Source organism: Oncorhynchus mykiss, chromosome 16, assembly GCF_057628025.1.
Source record: "Oncorhynchus mykiss isolate SJ-2025 chromosome 16, ASM5762802v1, whole genome shotgun sequence".
Lineage (NCBI taxonomy): Eukaryota > Metazoa > Chordata > Actinopteri > Salmoniformes > Salmonidae > Oncorhynchus > Oncorhynchus mykiss.
In genome coordinates this window covers 43,342,355-43,359,065 of record NC_143037.1, presented here as the reverse complement: position 1 = coordinate 43,359,065, position 16,711 = coordinate 43,342,355, and the positions used below count along the sequence as shown (strand labels likewise).

The 16,711-nt window shown below is 44.9% G+C and overlaps 1 protein-coding gene across 4 annotated transcripts in view; it reads left to right on the top strand.

The window, feature by feature from the left end:
* Positions 1-468: 468 nt before the first annotated feature.
* The window catches only part of arhgef25a (Rho guanine nucleotide exchange factor 25a), a 147,466-nt gene continuing 131,223 nt past the window's right edge, over positions 469-16,711 (top strand). For 2 of the 4 annotated variants that reach the window (XM_036946875.2, XM_036946874.2), the window contains exon 1: positions 469-1,749. In XM_036946875.2, coding sequence (XP_036802770.2) covers positions 1,654-1,749 — 96 coding nt within the window. In that variant the 5' untranslated portion in view covers positions 469-1,653. The remainder of the gene's footprint in view (positions 1,750-16,711) is intronic. The other 2 variants (XM_090202774.1, XM_036946876.2) reach the window with 1 other exon arrangement.

Sequence of the window (16,711 nt, the reverse complement as noted above, 5' to 3'; positions counted from 1 at the left end):
CAATCTACCGTAAATACACCATCACCACGCACTTATCAGGCCAATCTCTCACTGCAGAATAGCAACAACACTAGGCTACTGCTTCTCCCTGCCTGTGAATCACTTATCTGAGAACACATCTGGGGTTGACTAAGTACTTGAGTGTGTGTGTGTGTGTGTGTGTGCGTGCGTGTGCGCGTGTGCGTGCGCGCGTGTGTGCGTGCAGTCTGCAGAGTGAGTCCACTGTTACTGTATAATCAGTGACTGCGTAATCTAAATGGAGGCATCCTGCACTGAGGGGCAGTGTGCTGCAGTCCTTATTTGGGCCTGTCCTGACCCTTTACAGTTCACCCAAACCATGTGTCACACCCTCAGACAAGGGGAGAGATAAAGAGAGAGAGAGGGACATAGGGACGAAGAGAGTTAGACTGTCAGGAGCAGTAGAGAAACTGAGAGAAGAGAGGGAGGGGAGAGAGCTCGAGGAAACGAGGGATTGAAGTAGTTAGGGGAAGTGGGGAACTAGGAAGTGGGGTGGAGGAAGGCAATGATGAGAGGGGAGAGACAGACGGAAAGAGGGAGGATAGGTTTGGGGATGGGGAGGTGATCATGGACAGCCAATGACAACAAGGCAGGAGAATGTTGAGGTAAAAGAAGAAAAGAGAAGAAGAAAAAGGGAAGAGAAGGTAAAAAGAGAATGCCTCAGGGCAGTACATCTCAGCGTGGACCTAACAGTACACTCCCTGTCCACTGAATTAACCAGAGGAGGAAGGGGGAAAGATAGATTTTCTGGACAGAATAAAAGAGAGGGGGATCCGGTGGTCAGAGGAAAAGAGAGAGGGATCTACTGAACAGAGGAAAAAGCCACTTGGGAGAGGAAAAGAGGAAGGGATCCATTTGGCAAAGGAAAAGGGAGAGAGTGAAGGATCTACTGAATAGAGGGGGGAAAAAAGGGAAGGATGTTTATCCAGAGGGAACCCTGTATAGAGGGGACTAGGTGACCTGAAGAAGAGACACTGTGAGCCACCACCTGTGTGTGTGTATGTGTGTTTGTGTGTGTGAGGACAGGACTGCGCTCATCCCAGCAAGCCTGGGCACACTCTTAGTCCCAGGCAGCATGTGTGTTTTGTGCGTGTGTGAGTGTTCCAGCCAGGCACGCTCCAGACAACATGTTCTCCTATTCAAAATGTAATTGTTTATGTGTATGCAAGATCCTCTGACTCACGCTCAGTGTGTGTAGGTACGTGTGTGGTGTGTGTGTCTGAGTGAGTGTGTTTATTGTGTGTGTGTGTGTGTGTGTGTGTGTGTGTGTGTGTGTGTGTGTGTGTGTATGTGTGTGTGTGTGTGTGTGTGTGTGTGTGTGTGTGTGAGTTCCTGTGGCTCAGACCAGGCCAGGACGAGACAAGGCAGCGGCTCTAAACTCTGGCACCGTGCTTTGTAGGAGGAGAGGTGAAGGAGGGAACAGACAGAGAGAAGGAACAGTGGAGAGGAGGGGGAGAGAAACAGGGAGAGGAGGAGTGACAGACTGTGGAGGAAAGGAGGAGGAGGAAAAACCGTGGTGAACTGAGGAAAGGAAGAACGGCAACAACAAACAGAGGGAGGACTTACAGGAGGAGAAAGTGAGAAAGGAAGAAGGAGAGAGAGCAAAGTAGAAAAGGATAGGTTTTTGAGGGAAGAATGAAGGCGCTTCAGAAGAACCAGGGGCGGACAGACCAGATGCTGGGTGCTATGGCTGACATGCTGACTTCCTTGGCATTGCCCAATCAACAGTGGGTGAGTGACATATCAAGTTTTGGTTGGTGGCAGTGTTGTTAATTGGTGTTGTTTTATTGGGTTGCGATATTCTCTTCACATTCAGCACTTCTTTGGTGTGTCCTAGAGATAAGCTAGAACAGAAATGTGTTGTAGTCCAGAAACGTGTGTTGTAGTCCAGAAACGTGTGTTGTAGTCCAGAAACGTGTGTTGTAGGCCAGTGCAATCATAACAGGTTATTTGTTTCTTATGGTTTTGGAAATCTCTGTTGTAGATTGAAATGACCAAATAGGTCATACAAGTTATTCAAAGACAGTACAGTTAATGACCTAACTGATTTCATATCAGGAACATGAAACCCCTGTTCATATGTCTGAATGGAGACAATAGTGCAGACTTTATTTTTAGCAATACTAGCGTCTTTGAAGTGTCCAGAGTTTCCAGTACTCTAATGGCATGACCCTTAACCCTCGTCTGTTATAGAGATTAGGTCAGACAACATCAAATGGACTGTTTACAATGCAAACACATTCCACAGATGAGATTGTGTGTGTGTATATGTGTGTATGTGCGCACGCACGTGTGTGCGCATATTGGCATGACCCTTAACCCTCATCTGTTAAAGACAATAGGTCAGACACTCCTCAGATGGACTGTTAACAAACATGTTCCACAGATGAGAGAGAATGTGTGTGTGTGTGTGTGTGTGTGTGTGTGTGTGTGTGTGTGTGTGTTTGTGTAACCCATTATAATCCGATCAGTCATTGACATCAATAACATTCTCAACAGGAACACCAAGCTACATTTGGACTTTAACACATTTTTTGATAGCTTGACTCTTAAGGATAACTCTTGCATAAGGCAAGTCACACAAACAGATGGGCAATATGTACAGAAAGGGACAGAGAAAGACACAGAGAGGGAGGGAGTGATACAGAAAGAGTGGGAGAGAGAGTTCAAGAGTGAGAGACAGGGAGAGAAAGAGCGATAGAGAGACAGGAAGACTAACAGAGATAGACAGAGTAATAGGTAGAGAGAGCAAGTAGGATACGTGAGAGTGTGTGTGTGTGCCTGGTGGTCTCTCTTCAGTGGTTGGGAGGAATCTTGGATGTGTCTCAGACACAGGAATTGGAGTAGTACTGATTAAGACATCTCCCCTTAAACAAACTCATGAGATTCTAACTAAGGCTTCCCTCTCTCTCTCTGTCTCTCTCTCTCTTACCCTCACTGCCTCTCTGTCTCACCCTCCCTTCCTCCCTCTCTCGCTCCTTCTCTCTCCCCCTCCCTCTTTCCCTCCTTCCCTCTCCCCCTTTATATTTCTCTCTCCCACTCTACCTCCCTCCCCCTCTCTCCCCTCTCTCTCTCATGACTGTTTTATAAACACACAACTGCTGTAGGCCTTTACATGGAAGCCAGTCAGATGCTAAATGAAATCAAAACGGTTTGTTACAGTGCAGTATCAGACACGATATGTCATGTGTCAATGTGCAGCGGTTAGGACGGAGTCAGGCGCAGGACACAGAACTGAGTAAAAGACGTACTTTACTCGAAAAGAAGCAACAACATTTCCACGAAGAGAAAACACACCATCTCACAGAAGTCTTGAATACTAAACAAAGAACAAACGTGCACAAAACCATGTGGGAACTAGAGGGTTAAATAGGGAATAAATGATAACGTAATGGGAACCAGGTGTGTACAATCAAGACAAAACAAATGGAAAAAGAAACTTTACCTTTACCAATTAAAGTAAAGGAGCGCCGAAACCATTCATCCACCGCATGTGCCTCAATCTGGCTCTGATGCCACGGTGCCAGGACCGGCTGATATCCTAGTACACACTGGAAAGGGAGACAGGGTAGTGGAGGAGTGGCGGAGAGAGTTTTGGCCCATCTCTGCCCAGGGGATGAAAGCCACCCACTCCCCCGGCCGGTCCTGGCAATAGGATCGCAGAGCCCATTACTCTGGGGGTGAAACCCTGAGGTCAACATCCAAAAGCAACATTTTAAAAAAATTATTTTTTTGTCAAAAACTTATCACCCCTGAAAAAAGTGCTTTCTGGACCGTTTTTCGAAATTCTTTCGATTTTTTTGTCAATTACACATGTGTAAGAACTGTATGAATATACTTTTGTCCAATTTTATTATCATAATTTGTTTTTTTAATTACATGCGCATAAGGCATATGTTTTGTCCATTTGCGATATGATTTCATAGGAAGTCAAAAGTCAAAAGTCAAAAATTTGCATTTGCAATATGTTTCAATGGGCATTTACCATCACGAATTTGGCATGCTCAAAAATCATGCAGAATTGCAAAATTGACTGACCTGATGAACACAGGATGGCCGGGCAGTGATAGTTGTTCCTTTCCATCACTCGTTGTGGTGATTTCATCATGTCCATTTGGTGATGTTTTTTCACTATTGAATCATATTGCAAATGCACGTGCATTTGCAATGTGTTTCAATGGGAATTTACCATCATGAATTTGGCATGCTCAAAAGTCAAACTATACTTTGCTCAAACTATACTTTTGTCAACTTGTATTATCATAATTTTTCTTTTTTACTTGTGCACAAGGCATATGTTTTGTCCATTTGCAATATGATTTCATAGGAAGTCAAACGTCAAAGTCAAAAGTCACTTTTTCTTTGGCCAAATGCCAAAAGAAATTTGGCATGGTCAAAATTCCTGCAGAAATGCAAAATTGACTGGCCTGATGAACACAGGATGGCCGGGCAGTGATTCTGGTTCATCTCAATCGCTCGTTAGGGTTGATTTCAGAATGTCACTTTGGTGATGTTTTTTCACTATAGAATCCTATTGCGAATGCACGTGCATTGTTGTGCAACTGGTAACCCAAAAATAAAAATATGGTTGTAAATGCATTTACCGGGACTCCTATTGTCCATGCCCGCTATGGGAGTACCCTACTACGGCCCTCTATCCATGGGGGCCGTCCTGAGTGCTTTATGGACAGTTTAAAATATGACGATGGATGCAGATTGTGATTTTCCTCCGTGCAACTGGTGATCTGAAATGTGCATCTGGTAACCCAAAAATGTAAATATGGTTCAAAATACATTTACCGGTCATTCTATTATTATAGCCTGCTATGTGAACACCCTACTACGGCCCTCTATCAGTGGGGGCCGTCCTTGAGTGCTTTATGGACAGTTTAAAATATGACGATGGATGCAGATTGTGATTTTCATCCGTGCAACTGGTGATTTGAAATGTGCATCTGGTAACCCCAAAATTAAAATACTGTTTTAAATACATTTACCGGTACTCCTGTCATCCATGCCCGCTATGGGAGTACCCTACTACGGCCCTCTATCAGTGGGGGCCGTCCTGAGTGCTTTATGGACTGTTTAAAATATTCTGATGAATACGCATTGTTTTCATGATTTCATTATGTCCATTTGTTTATATTTTCTTACTTTTGCAAAGTCACTGTGCATTTGCAATATGGTTCAATGGGCAGGTACCATCACGAATTTGTCATGCTATAAAAATCCTGCAGGAATGTGAAATTGACTGGCCCGATGAACTCGGGATGGCTGGGCAGTGATTCTGGTTCATCTCAATCGCTCGTTAGGGTTGATTTCAGAATGTCACTTTGGTGATGGTACCTCACTGTTTAAACATATTGCAAATGGACAAGAGTCAAGTGGACAAGAGTCCATCAGTCAATTAGATATCATTCTGACACCAAACTGATACAAACTGACACCAAACCCACTTTTTCCAACTCGTTTAGTAGCCAACTATTGCATACTTCAGAGCTGGCCCAATATTCACAACGCCTTCGGTTCAAACCATAAAAAAAACCATAAAACACGTAGTTACGTTCTAGCTGCGGGTCCATTTCTTATGTTATGTGTAGGCCTAGCTGAGGCGACCCCGAATCCCAAGTTTCGGCTCGATAGGTCATTTGGTGTCCGAGCAAAACCCTAATTGGTGCTGAAAATCCACTTTTTTCCATGCCTTGCTACGGGGTCCTTGAATGAGCTATCGGACAGAAACGTTGGGGTCCATCTCTATGGGCCGAGCCGGTTTCAATGCACCTAGCTTTGCGTCTCTGAGACTTTTCTAAATGTCGTCATTTTCGTAATGGTCAAAATGAATTGAAGTCATTGCAAATGTACGAGGCTGTTTCTCGGTCCGAGAACCTTCTAGAGCCACCTAACTCACCACGCACTATCGACCGGAGGTCTATAACAGGTTTCTAAAGTTTCGGAACTCTAGGTCTGACGGTTCTTTAAAAGTTCCAACAAGGTTAACTAATGCAGGCATGTATGTAGGCGTGTATGTCTCTACGACCTCATAGTGGCCTGATGGACTGGTACCGAAGACAGGTTAATACGGCATTCATAACCCATATAGGCTTCAGGTTGAATTTAGGAGTGCAGGCAATGTATTCCTATGGGGAGAGAAGTCAATGCAAACTGTTTGATGTAAACACCTTCTTTTAACTGTTAAGGGTTAATGCCACACGGTCAAGGTTAGGCTTGCACGGATCGGGAGGACCTTAGGAACATTCCTGTGGTTGAATTGTGCTTCTCACCCTAACGGTTCTCTCACTGTCACCCGAAAGCAAATTACATTGTGGGGCAGGCTTCATTTTGGGCCTACTATTCTAATGGTTGCTGCGCTTAGACCGACCGAGCTACGGTCAAGCGGGATATCTCGTTGAACTCGGCATGGCCTAGGGATTATGGTAATGCCATTGCCTGCTCTCTGTGTCTTTAAGCACCGCACTTTGTCACTCCATCCTTCCTGTGTGTGTGTGAGGGAGCTTTTCTTTGACATCTGTTGGGAGAAATGACTGACTTACAGTTTATGGGGGTTTCCTAATCACACATATGAAGTTTTGAAAAGATCTGACCTTTTTAACCCTTGGGAACTGCCACTATGACACCATTTAAGGCACTTCCGGTTGGCACAGGAAGCTATAAATAAACTCATATCCTGATTGGGGTATGCCTTTACAGAATCCTGAGTTATAAGTCTTTACGTTAAGAACTGAGTTATTTACGGAGGGTTTAGTGAGTGTGTGTTATTTCAGAAAATCATAGAAAATCACAGAAATCTCGCAGAGCTCCGCAGCACACTTTAAAAAGATTCGTATGAACACCCTGCAACTGGATCTGTAACTGTTGAAAAAAAAACGCCTATTTGTGAACATCACCAATTTGTCATTGTACGATTTCTCTTAAATGACGATAGATAAATGGCTGGTTCTTTTTTTATTGACACCGGAGGCTCCTTGACTTTGACGTGAAGTGGAAAAATAATTTCTCTATTTTCATTTTGGACCTTTAATCCCAGAGAAATGGCCATAACTCAAAAACCGTTGAGGCCTAGACGCCATCTTGTTCGGGGCCAACTGCCCATTATGCCAAACCTACGCTCACCAAGTTTCGGCTTCAAAATATTTTCAGTTTTCGAGATAAGGCCCTGTCGTGATTCGTGATGTTTTGTACAATTGCAATATGATTGCTTATGCCCTCTTGTGGGAATTTCCGGTACAGCGGAAAAATGACCAAAATGTGATTATTTTATAAAACGGAAACCGAATGTCCGACAAAGTTCATTCGATGACTTCCCGGTAGGTCCGGCCCTACCGCACGGCCCGACACCGACCGCGAATTTTACAAACGTTTTTGGACGTCTAGTAAGGGACCGTACATTTGCAATATGGACTTTCTCACTAACTATACACGAAATGTCAAAATGTTCCCTTAAGGTATGTAAGCGCTCCTGAGATCCAATTTGGTGAAGAAGCGCACCTCGTGCAATGACTCACACTGGCTATGAGAGGCAGCGGGTAACTTCACTTCATCGTGATCTGATTTATACATATATAGTCAATGCACGAGCATAAACCTCCATCCTTCTTCTTCACAAAAAAGAAACTTGAGGAGGCAGGTGAAGTGGAAGGCCGAATGTATCCCTGTCCAGAGATTCGGAGACATATGTTTCCATAGCCGCCGTCTCCTCCTGTGACAGGGGATACACGTGACTCCTGGGAAGTGCTGCATCTACCAGGAGATTTATCACACAATCCCCCCGTCGATGGGGTGGTAATTGAGTCTCCTTCTTTTTACAGAAGGCGAGAGCCAAATCGGCATATTCATCGGGGGATGTGCATGGTGGAGACCTGGTTTGGACTCTCCACCGTAGTTGCACCTATGGAAACACCTATACACCTCCCTGAGCACTGACGTGACCATCCCTTGAGAGCCCTCTGTTGCCACGAAATAGTGGGGTCATGATAGGCCAACCAGGGAAGCCCCAACACCACAGGAAACGCAGGAGAATCGATCAGGAAGAGGCTAATTCTCTCCTCATGACCCTCCTGCGTTATCATACAGAGTGGAGCTGTGACCTCCCTAATCAGGCCCAACCGCAAAGGACTACAATCTAAGGCATGTACAGGGAAGGGCACATCAACAGGAACAATAGGGATCCCTAATCTAAGTGCAAATGAACGGTCAATAAAGTTCCCAGCTGCACCTGAATCTACTAGCGCCTTATGCTGGGAATGCGGGGAAAACTCTGCAAATTCTATACATACACACATGTGCGCAATAGGGAGCTCTGGGTGAGCCGGGTGCCTACTCACCTGGGATGATCCACCAGTGCCCTGCCTGCTGCCTCGACTCCCTGGGGAACCTCTCCAGCACCGACCAGCAGTGTGCCCTCGGCGGCCACAGGTGGTTCAGGAAACGGCCCCCCATCCGGTCACCCTTAGAGCAGCACCTCCGAGCTCCATAGGTGTAGGATCGGAGGTGCTGGGGGATGGAATGGACAGACCCCGATCCGGACAAGCGCTTTCCCCGACAAACAGGAGATGAGGGCGGACACGCTCTGGTATCCCGAGGGAGCTGGGTGGACGGTCGCCAGTTGGAGCTCCAACTGGAGTAGGAACCCCTGGCACCCGGCAGCTGTCCCATCATATGACCTCGAGAGCGAGAGCAGAATCCCACTGGGTCCAGGTGACGGAGGGGTGGACAATGGTGTGGGTTGGGGTGAAGTTGATGGGGGTGTGGGAAAACTCCCTCTCTCCCATCTCTCCATGGTGTGCAGCACGCTATCCATGGCTGTGCCAAGATTTTGGAGCATCGTCTCGTGCTGCTGGACGCGCTCCTCCACTGGTAACAGAGGACTGGGTGCACCTGCTGACTCCATACGTGGTGCGTGTTTCTGTCATGTGTCAATGTGCAGCGGTTAGGACGGAGTCAGGCGCAGGACACAGAACTGAGTAAAAGACGCACTTTACTCCAAAAGAAACAACAACATTTCCACGAAGGGAAAACACACCATCTCACAGAAGTCTTGAACACGAAACAAAGAACAAACACGCACAAAACCATGTGGGAACTACAGGGTTAAATAGGGAATAAATGATAACGTAATGGGAACCAGGTGTGTACAATCAAGACAAAACAAATGGAAAAAGAAACGTAGATCGGTGGCAGCTAGAAAGCCAGTGGCGACGACCGCTGAACGCCGCCCAAACAAGGAGAGGCACTAACTTCGGCGGAAGTCGTGACACGATAAATAAAAATAGAAGATTCCAAGCTCAGAAGCTCATTAGAAGTTCAGAGTTCCCAGCATTGAGAATCAACTAACCCAGCTAACAATTCTAGGGGGAGAGAACGTTTTTGTAATGTTACCCATAATGTTCTCCTGTTTGAGTGTCCAGTTAGTTAGGGGAACGTTCTATCTATGCTAGCAAAATCCTTATAACCTTTTTTGCTTGTTTTGTTGTTAGTGTTAGCAGAACATTCCCTTAATGTCAAGCGGAACTTATCTAGAAAGTGTCTAGAATGTTCTCAGAATATACAATATTATTGTTCTAGATGCGTTTTATGGGACGTTGCAAGAAATCAAATCAAATCGTATTCGTCACATGCTTCATAAACAGTGAAACGCATTCTTATGTGCCCTTCCCAACAATGCAGAGAAATAAAATAGAGAAATAATAGAAAAATAATAACACGTAATAATAAAAGTAACACTAAATACTTAATGAGCAATAATAACTTGGCTATATACATGGGGTACCAGTACCAAGTTTATGTGCAGAGGTATGAGGTAATTGAGGTAGCTTAGATATACTGTATGGGCCCGATCCCTACTTAAGAATGTATGCCCTTCTTACACATGCCTTTATATGCACTTCTCAGTATTCGGCGCTCTGCAGGTGTGGCTACTTCGCGCGCTCTGAATAAATGTAATTCAGTACATTTATCTTAACCCATCCCTTTAAATATGGTGTACCTTTAATTAGATGTTTGTTGACAGACTCAATAGAATACACGGAGAGAACGGGGTCAGAATATAGGGATCAATGACAGAAAGCCATCTACGCATTTTAGTTTCCGTTTCAGCACCAACTGGTAGATTGAAAAAAATGGGGTTAGAAAAGTAAGAATGAATAGAATATATTAAAAAACAGTTTGGAGAGCCTTTACACACGACATATTGATGAATACAAAATACACTGATTCATCCTGAAAGTTGTCATATTCAAGTTAAATCCATAAGATATTGGAAGGTGGGGAAAAAGTGTTCAATAAGGGTTGAACTATAATCCTATAAATCTACTCTAATTCTCACTAATCATGGAACTGTATGACAACGGTCCAGTCGTCGTGAACCGTGCTCCAGGCTCCAGGTTTAACCTGCTACGTGCGGTCTGAGTTCCATAATGATAGGCTACATGTCCCAAATTATTACACAACCTTAGCCTAATGTGATCCACTATTGCTAGCAACCCTCAGGAACAATTTACATGGTTGTGACAGAGGAAAGAAAGATCAACGGAATGGAATGACGCTGAAATAAATCTATGTCGGCATTACTGACGTGGATCTGGATAGTGGCTCATATTTAACATGATACAAATTGTACAAGAAACGTAGATAAACCCAGGCATATAATTAAAACATTATTAAACGCATGCATCAACTCGTCAGGGTCAGCCCTATTGAAGCCAATAACTTGGGTCTCCAAATTTCATCCACGCAGATTATGAGAATGATGTCCTATTTCACTGTGGAAGGAAAAATCACCTTCAACAATTGCCACGTGTTTTTACAATCCCCTTCTCCAAATGGATTACTCATTTACCTAGCTCTTATAAATGTATAAATTACAGTTGCTGGAAAATGCTGTTAATTCTCTTTGGGGAAAAAAAATAATTTATGGGTTTTTGTAAAGTTGAAACTCATTTACTGCATTTCTATACAAGCAGAAATGACCCCAGCCTTGGCTGCTGTAGGTTCATTCACCTCAGTCGATCTACAAGCACACAGCCTATTAGTATACAGTTTAATGTTATATTAGAAATGATTCACACTGACATGTAGCATCAGCGACTGTTCAGTCAGTTTTAATGACGAATTGCATGAAGTCATTGGCTCTTCACATAGACCTCATTTTCTCAAATGACATAGTGTTCACATTTGTATTCCTAGGCAGTCCTAATCAAGACCCACACAAACAGACATCAATGGAGCACACAGATGATCATATCACATTCACATTCATTGTTAGAATATTACTCACCATTCTGTATGAATATCAGTGATGTTTCGGTAAAAAAAGAAGAAGGGGGTAATGGGTAAACTAAACCCCAGATAAGATGAACAACCACCGATATAACATATGATATTTTTAGAAATGTATTGTTTCCATTTTGATTCCATTTTAATGTCGGACTATAAGGAAAGATAGGCCATGTGGAGATGTTCATATTGAAACACATCTTATTAAGTTGTTTGATAAGATTAGTACAGATTTTCTTAGAGGACCCCACATGGGGCCTCGACCCCAAGTTTGGTAACTAACCTCTCTCGCTGCTTGCTTCCCACTTTCTCTCCCTGTCTCCTCTGCTTCCTCCTGCATGCATTGCAGCCTACCTCCGTCTCACCACTGAGCACCACACCTCTGTCTGTCTCAGTAGCCTACTCTGTAAAGCAAAGTTGTTATGAGCCTATTTTGTTTGCTCTGGCTGAGGTAGGCTCCATTGAACGTTAGCTTCTTACTTCCTCCTTCTAGCTGGTTAAGTAATACTAGCCAAAGCTCAATGTTACTGCAATAGAAGTCTCTGCTGGCAGCTAGCCACCTGATGGACTGATATTAATAGTATAAGCAACTATTTGCCAGCTGTGCACTCATTCTCAGAGAGTATGTTTTTGTTTGATTGGGGATGTCTGTAAACACATCAGGAGCGGTGCGATGGTTTTAAAATTGCCTTTGTCCCGCATCTCGCAAACACACTATCAGCAACGTCTCTAGTTGCCCACTTGAGTTGACTCCGAGCTGGTATAGAGGTCCTGGATGGCAGGGAGCTTGTTGCCATACCAAGCAGTTGCCATACCAAGCAGTGGTGAAGCCAGTCAAGATGCTCTCAATGCTCTAGCATTTAGCTCAGTGTGGATGTTGCCTGTAAATCCATGGCTTCTGGTTGGGATATGTACGTACAGTCACTGTGGTGACGACGTTGTCGATGAACTTATGGAGGGGCGGCAGGTAGCCTAGTGGTTAGAGCGTTGGACCAGTAACCGAAAGGTTGCTGAATTGAATCCCCGAGCTGACAAGGTAAAGGTCTGTTGTTCTGCCACTGAGCAAGGCAGTTAACCCACTGTTCACCGGGCACCGAAGACATGGATGTTGACTAAGGCAGCCCCCCGCACCGCTCTGATTCAGTGGGGTTGGGTTAAATGTGGAAGACATATTTCAGTTGAAGGCATTCAGTTGTACAACTAACTAGGTATCCCCCTTTCCCTATTAACGAAGCCGGTGACTGATGTGGTAAACTCCTCAATGCCATCGGATGAATCCTGGAATATATTCCAGTCTGTGCTAGCGAAACAGTCCTGTAGTTTAGCATCCTCTTCCTCGGACCACTTCCGTATTGATCACGTCACTGGTACTTCCTGTGTGACAGGTGACATGCTGGTAGAAATGAGGTAAGATTGATTTCAGTTTCCCTTCATTAAATCACCGGCCACCAGGAGCCCCACCTCTGAATTAGCATTTCAAATCAAATCAAATCAACAAGTACAGTATATACATATGAGATGAGTAATGTAGGGTATGTAAACAAAGTGGCATAGTTTAAAGTGGCTAGTGATACATTTATTACATAAAGATGCAGTAGATGATATAGGGTACAGTATATATATACAGTGCCTTGCGAAAGTATTCGGCCCCCTTGAACTTTGCGACATTTTGCCACATTTCAGGCTTCAAACATAAAGATATAAAACTGTATTTTTTTGTGAAGAATCAACAACAAGTGGGACACAATCATGAAGTGGAACGACATTTATTGGATATTTCAAACTTTTTTAACAAATCAAAAACTGAAAAATTGGGCGTGCAAAATTATTCAGCCCCTTTACTTTTAGTGCAGCAAACTCTCTCCAGAAGTTCAGTGAGGATCTCTGAATGATCCAATGTTGACCTAAATGACTAATGATGATAAATACAATCCACCTGTGTGTAATCAAGTCTCCGTATAAATGCACCTGCACTGTGATAGTCTCAGAGGCCCGTTAAAAGCTCAGAGAGCATCATGAAGAACAAGGAACACACCAGGCAGGTCCGAGATACTGTTGTGAAGAAGTTTAAAGCCGGATTTGGATACAAAAATATTTCCCAAGCTTTAAACATCCCAAGGAGCACTGTGCAAGCGATAATATTGAAATGGAAGGAGTATCAGACCACTGCAAATCTACCAAGACCTGGCCGTCCCTCTAAACTTTCAGCTCATACAAGGAGAAGACTGATCAGAGATGCAGCCAAGAGGCCCATGATCACTCTGGATGAACTGCAGAGATCTACAGCTGAGGTGGGAGACTCTGTCCATAGGACAACAATCAAATATATTGCACAAATCTGGCCTTTATGGAAGAGTAGCAAGAAGAAAGCCATTTCTTAAAGATATCCATAAAAAGTGTTGTTTAAAGTTTGCCACAAGCCACCTGGGAGACACACCAAACATGTGGAAGAAGGTGCTCTGGTCAGATGAAACCAAAATTGAACTTTTTGGCAACAATGCAAAACGTTATGTTTGGCGTAAAAGCAACACAGCTCATCACCCTGAACACACCATCCCCACTGTCAAACATGGTGGTGGCAGCATCATGGTTTGGGCCTGCTTTTCTTCAGCAGGGACAGGGAAGATGGTTAAAATTGATGGGAAGATGGATGGAGCCAAATACAGGACCATTCTGGAAGAAAACCTGATGGAGTCTGCAAAAGACCTCAAATCAAATCAAATCAAATTTTATTTGTCACATACACATGGTTAGCAGATGTTAATGCGAGTGTAGCGAAATGCTTGTGCTTCTAGTTCCGACAATGCAGTAATAACAAGTAATCTAACTAACAATTCCAAAACGACTGTCTTGTACACAGTGTAAGGGGATAAAGAATATGTACATAAGGATATATGAATGAGTGATGGTACAGAGCAGCATAGGCAAGATACAGTAGATGGTATCGAGTACAGTATGTACAAATGAGATGAGTATGTAAACAAAGTGGCATAGTTTAAAGTGGCTAGTGATACATGTATTACATAAGGATACAGTCGATGATATAGAGTACAGTATATACGTATGCATATGAGATGAATAATGTAGGGTAAGTAACATTATATAAGGTAGCATTGTTTAAAGTGGCTAGTGATATATTTACATCATTTCCCATCAATTCCCATTATTAAAGTGGCTGGAGTTGAGTCAGTGTCAGTGTGTTGGTAGCAGCCACTCAGTGTTAGTGGTGGCTGTTTAACAGTCTGATGGCCTTGAGATAGAAGCTGTTTTTCAGTCTCTCGGTCCCAGCTTTGATGCACCTGTACTGACCTCGCCTTCTGGATGATAGCGGGGTGAACAGGCAGTGGCTCGGGTGGTTGATGTCCTTGATGATCTTTATGGCCTTCCTGTGACATCGGGTGGTGTAGGTGTCCTGGAGGGCAGGTAGTTTGCCCCCGGTGATGCGTTGTGCAGACCTCACTACCCTCTGGAGAGCCTTACGGTTGAGGGCGGTGCAGTTGCCATACCAGGCGGTGATACAGCCCGCCAGGATGCTCTCGATTGTGCATCTGTAGAAGTTTGTGAGTGCTTTTGGTGACAAGCCGAATTTCTTCAGCCTCCTGAGGTTGAAGAGGCGCTGCTGCGCCTTCTTCACGATGCTGTCTGTGTGAGTGGACCAATTCAGTTTGTCTGTGATGTGTATGCCGAGGAACTTAAAACTTGCTATCCTCTCCACTACTGTTCCATCGATGTGGATAGGGGGGTGTTCCCTCTGCTGTTTCCTGAAGTCCACAATCATCTCCTTAGTTTTGTTGACGTTGAGTGTGAGGTTATTTTCCTGACACCACACTCCGAGGGCCCTCACCTCCTCCCTGTAGGCCGTCTCGTCGTTGTTGGTAATCAAGCCTACCACTGTTGTGTCGTCCGCAAACTTGATGATTGAGTTGGAGGCGTGCGTGGCCACGCAGTCGTGGGTGAACAGGGAGTACAGGAGAGGGCTCAGAACGCACCCTTGTGGGGCCCCAGTGTTGAGGATCAGCGGGGACGAGATGTTGTTGCCTACCCTCACCACCTGGGGGCGGCCCGTCAGGAAGTCCAGTACCCAGTTGCACAGGGCGGGGTCGAGACCCAGGGTCTCGAGCTTGATGACGAGCTTGGAGGGTACTATGGTGTTGAATGCCGAGCTGTAGTCAATGAACAGCATTCTCACATAGGTATTCCTCTTGTCCAGATGGGTTAGGGCAGTGTGCAGTGTGGTTGAGATTGCATCGTCTGTGGACCTATTTGGGCGGTAAGCAAATTGGAGTGGGTCTAGGGTGTCAGGTAGGGTGGAGGTGATATGGTCCTTGACTAGTCTCTCAAAGCACTTCATGATGACGGAAGTGAGTGCTACGGGGCGGTAGTCGTTTAGCTCAGTTACCTTAGCTTTCTTGGGAACAGGAACAATGGTGGCCCTCTTGAAGCATGTGGGAACAGCAGACTGGTATAGGGATTGATTGAATATGTCCGTAAACACACAGGCCAGCTGGTCTGCGCATGCTCTGAGGGCGCGGCTGGGGATGCCGTCTGGGCCTGCAGCCTTGCGAGGGTTAACACGTTTAAATGTCTTACTCACCTCGGCTGCAGTGAAGGAGAGACCGCATGTTTTCGTTGCAGGCCGTGTCAGTGGCACTGTATTGTCCTCAAAGCGGGCAAAAAAGTTATTTAGTCTGCCTGGGAGCAAGACATCCTGGTCTGTGACTGGGCTGGATTTCTTCCTGTAGTCCGTGATTGACTGTAGACCCTGCCACATGCCTCTTGTGTCTGAGCCGTTGAATTGAGATTCTACTTTGTCTCTGTACTGGCGCTTAGCTTGTTTGATAGCCTTGCGGAGGGAATAGCTGCACTGTTTGTACTCGGTCATGTTACCAGACACCTTGCCCTGATTAAAAGCAGTGGTTCGCGCTTTCAGTTTCACACGAATGCTGCCATCAATCCACGGTTTCTGGTTAGGGAATGTTTTAATCGTTGCTATGGGAACGACATCTTCAACGCACGTTCTAATGAACTCGCACACCGAATCAGCGTATTCGTCAATATTGTTATCTGACGCAATACGAAACATCTCCCAGTCCACGTGATGGAAGCAGTCTTGGAGTGTGGAGTCAGCTTGGTCGGACCAGCGTTGGACAGACCTCAGCGTGGGAGCCTCTTGTTTTAGTTTCTGTCTGTAGGCAGGGATCAACAAAATGGAGTCGTGGTCAGCTTTTCCGAAAGGGGGGCGGGGCAGGACCTTATATGCGTCGCGGAAGTTAGAGTAACAATGATCCAAGGTCTTTCCACCCCTGGTTGCGCAATCGATATGCTGATAAAATTTAGGGAGTCTTGTTTTCAGATTAGCCTTGTTAAAATCCCCAGCTACAATGAATGCAGCCTCCGGATA